Genomic DNA, 3,723 nt, shown 5'->3' on the forward strand with positions numbered 1-3,723 from the left:
AATTTTGTCAGGAATGTCATAGAGTTTAAGGATTTCAAACATTTTTTCTCTGTTAATAGAATCAAAAGCCTTTTTAAAATCAACGAAACAGAGAATAACTTCTTTGTCTAATTTACGCATTTCGTCAAGGATACGCCGAATTGAAAGTATTTGCGAAAGAGTACCTCTACCTTTCCTGAAACCATTTTGATTTTTTAGCAACAAAGGATCAAGATATGGGACTATACGATTCAGGATCAGTTTGTTATAGATTTTTGAAGCGATTGGCATTAATGTGATACCCCTATAGTTTTAAGCAAGGGTGAGATCACCTTTCTTTGGCACAGGGATGATACCCCCTGTGAGCCAAGCTGATGGAGGAGAATGGTATTCGAAGGTGTGGTTACAGAATTCGAGGAGAAGTGTCAAAAAAGTAGGATCTTTCCATAAAATAGTTGGAAGGTTGTCTAAGCCAGAAGATTTGTTACTAGAAAAAAGTTTTACAGTTTTCTTCAACTCATCTAAGGTAAAAGTATTAGTTGGAATGTTTAGATTTTCCAAGACTTGATGAAGTGGTAGTGCATTTGCATTACCTGTTGGTACATTTCCTAGCAAGTCTTTAAAATGTTTTAGCCAGTTTGTCCTCCTTTTCTCTGCAGAACCTCCCTTTAGTTGAATCGAAGGGTAGTCCTTATGTCCAGATATCTCATTAATGACTTTCCAAGAAGCGGAATGTTTTTTTGACTCGTGAAAAGCTTTGATCGAGTCAATCTTTCCCTGAATAAAAAGCGATTCAGCGGTTAGGTAAGCGTCATCCAAGCCTTTTTGTGCATCTGCGAGAGCTTTACCGCTTCTTCTAGTAGCACGTGTTTGATGTTTTAATTTGGCTGACTCGAAGGTTTTGCGCGCATTTTTGACAAGGTTGTCCTCATGGAGAACTTTACTTTTGCATTTTTGTTTTTTCGGAAGATAAGAGAGACATACATGTTCGTTTGCTTTTATCAGATTTGAATATTTTGTTTCGACGTCGTCGTTTGGTTTGGAGAGAACATCAAACCTATTTTTGACCTCGATGACATAGGCTGATTGTAATTCTGAGTCCCAAAGAACCTGGGTCCAGTCTATGGACTTCATAGGATCTGGAGTAGCTCTTTTGGAAGATCTTAGGCTAAGAAAGACGTTTACAGAAACAACTCTATGGTCTGAACCTACTGAAGAAAAGGAAGAGTAGGCTTGTGAGTTGTGGACACTGTTTTTCCACTTCTTACGAACGAGAATAAAATCAATTTGACTTTTGGATCCATTCGGAGATTGAAATGTCCAAAGTTTGTTGCGCTTTTTCATAAAGTAGTATTGGAGGCAATCAGTTCATGTTCTAGGATCATGTCATTTAAATTTTGAACCATTTCGGTTTGTTTTTTGATGAAATGAAAAGTTAGCAACGTCCCTACCCATTTGCGCGTTGAAATCGCCAGCGACAACAACGAAATTGTGAGCAGGGATATTTTGTAGGGTTGCAGAGAGAGAAGAATAAAAGTCATCTGCGAGGGATTCGTCAGAGACATTAGTCGGACTATAACAAGAAATGAAGGATGTTTTTGGATTACTATTGAACTCAGCTACAATGATACGATCAGACACTTTGTTCACAGAAAGAAGATTGTTTGAGGCCTTCGGAGAGAGAAAAATACCAATGCCACCAATTGTGGTCCCTTGGTGATTTTTCCAATCTGAGGATGTGATTAGCTTGTTTTTGCCAAGATCAAGGTGCTGGAATTCAGAGTCCGGATGAAAATTTCTGTGCTCTTGGAGAGACAGAATATCAAGGTTATATTTTGAGAAGTTTTGAAGTAATTCTTGTTTGCGACTGATTTGAGTCAGAGAACAAACGTTAAAAGTGCTAAAAATTGTTTGCTTTTTGCATTTCAGCAGTTTAGGTGGCGTTACAATCTCATGTCTGTCACCAATAGTTCTCTCCTGAGAGTTTGGAGCTATTGGGTCATTGGTTCCCTGGGAAACAAGATTTGAGAAAGGAACGAGACGAGCAGGGGCTTTAACCCTGGTGCTGTTTAAGGAAGACATTTCAAATATATACAAACAGACTGAGGTAACAGGAAACGGGCTAGATACGCAGCATACATGCAGAGGTGCACACACTTAGCAGGAGCTGGCGGTAGATCAAGCATATTGCGAAACTGAAGATAAACCTTGCGGTGAGTACGGTAGGCCTTGCGGGTATTGGTAGCATAGGTGGCTTCACGATAGAACTGCACATCCGCCAGCAGCGAAGACGCAAACTCTAAAAAGCAGAGTGAAGACATGAGCCTGAGCCATGCAAGCCAAGAAGAAAACAGAAACAGTTCACAGACATGTGCCAGACAACATTATCAGTGGAAGCAGATTGGCCAAAACAGTCACAAAGATACTGGAGAAAGGCTGCAAGATGTGAAGTCTCATGCAAACGAGATACATGATCAGCAACAACATTTTGGACTCCCAGCACATGAAAAACTTTTAGGCGAAAGCTATAGGTGGCAGAACACCAGAACAGACGTCTGAGGTAAGTCATCATGAGCGGGTTGCGAGATGATCCTTTATTCAACATCCCAACTGCAGTCGTGTTGTCACAGTAAATATGGACAACCTTATTACACAAGTAAGGTGCCCAGCGTTCCAAGGCAAAAACAATGCAAAGCGCTTCCTTGTAGTTGATGTGCAAGCCTGCAAGGGCAGGAGCATCAACCAACAAATTAGAATAGAACCAGTCATTGTCAAAAACTGCTCCGATGCCTGTTGTACAGGCATCCGTGTGGATGTTAGTAACAGGTCTAGTGTCATGAAAGGAACACTGACCATTAAAAATCTCAAGAAAATCCAACCACCAAGAAATGTCCTTAAAAAACTCCTCACTCAACAGACACTTGGATGACTGTTTCCGTAAGGAGCCCATAAGGTCAAGAATACGACGCAAAAAAGTTCTTCCTCCATAAATAACCTTGCAAGCCCAGTTAAGACGGCCAGCAAGCTGTTGTAGCTGCCTCTTTGATGCACGAGCTCGGGACTGAAAAGACAGTAGTGCATCTTTCAGATCACCTAGCTTCTTGACTGGGAGAGAGAGAGTCAAAGAGGTGGTGTCAATCTCAACTCCAAGAAATACCAGTCTTGTGCATGGTGGGACAAGCTTAGAGGGACTGATGGTAAAACCTAGGGAAACCAGAAGAGAGGAAAGAGTATCAAAGGCAGCTTGACATTCATGCTGAGTCCTACCAATGACCAAGAAATCGTCAAGATATACTATGATCAAAGGGTAGCCTCTTCTCTGCATCATATGTCTGATACTCTGAGTTAAACGATGGAAAATACCAGGGGCACTGCGTGCACCAAAAGGGAGACATGTGTCTTTTAGATACGTGTAATGGCTATCCCCACTAAATTTCCACTTCAAACCGAAAGCATCTCGGTTAGAAGGATGGACTGGGACAGATCGATACGCATGTCTCAAATCTATCTTAGCGATGAAGAAATCCTTCCCTATCAATCTGCAGGCATCATCTAGGGTCTGGAAAGATTGCTTCTCAATATCGATGTAAGAATTAACGCCCATACCGTGGGGCATCGAACAGTCATGGATCAAACGGAGATCCTCAGAATCAGGCTTTGGAACTGCTCCAAGTGCGCTGACTATCACAGGCTTTTCAGTAGCAATAATGTAATTTCCGGCCGCGAGTTCTTCAAGGATAGTGG

At 41.5% G+C, this 3,723-nt stretch overlaps 1 protein-coding gene across 1 annotated transcript; it reads right to left on the reverse strand.

The window, feature by feature from the left end:
• Window positions 1–291: 291 nt before the first annotated feature.
• LOC136797814 (uncharacterized) lies at window positions 292–2,061 on the reverse strand. Its single transcript, XM_067054398.1, has 2 exons — window positions 1,431–2,061; window positions 292–1,187 (listed from the first exon to the last, which is right to left on the reverse strand). The coding sequence occupies exons 1-2, from the start codon at window positions 2,059–2,061 to the stop codon at window positions 292–294; spliced, it is 1,527 nt and encodes a 508-aa protein (XP_066910499.1).
• Between the last annotated feature and the right edge of the window lie 1,662 nt (window positions 2,062–3,723).

This window comes from Clytia hemisphaerica, unplaced genomic scaffold (assembly GCF_902728285.1).
Source record: "Clytia hemisphaerica strain Z4C2 unplaced genomic scaffold, Clytia hemisphaerica genome assembly, whole genome shotgun sequence".
NCBI classification, from domain to species: Eukaryota; Metazoa; Cnidaria; class Hydrozoa; order Leptothecata; family Clytiidae; genus Clytia; species Clytia hemisphaerica.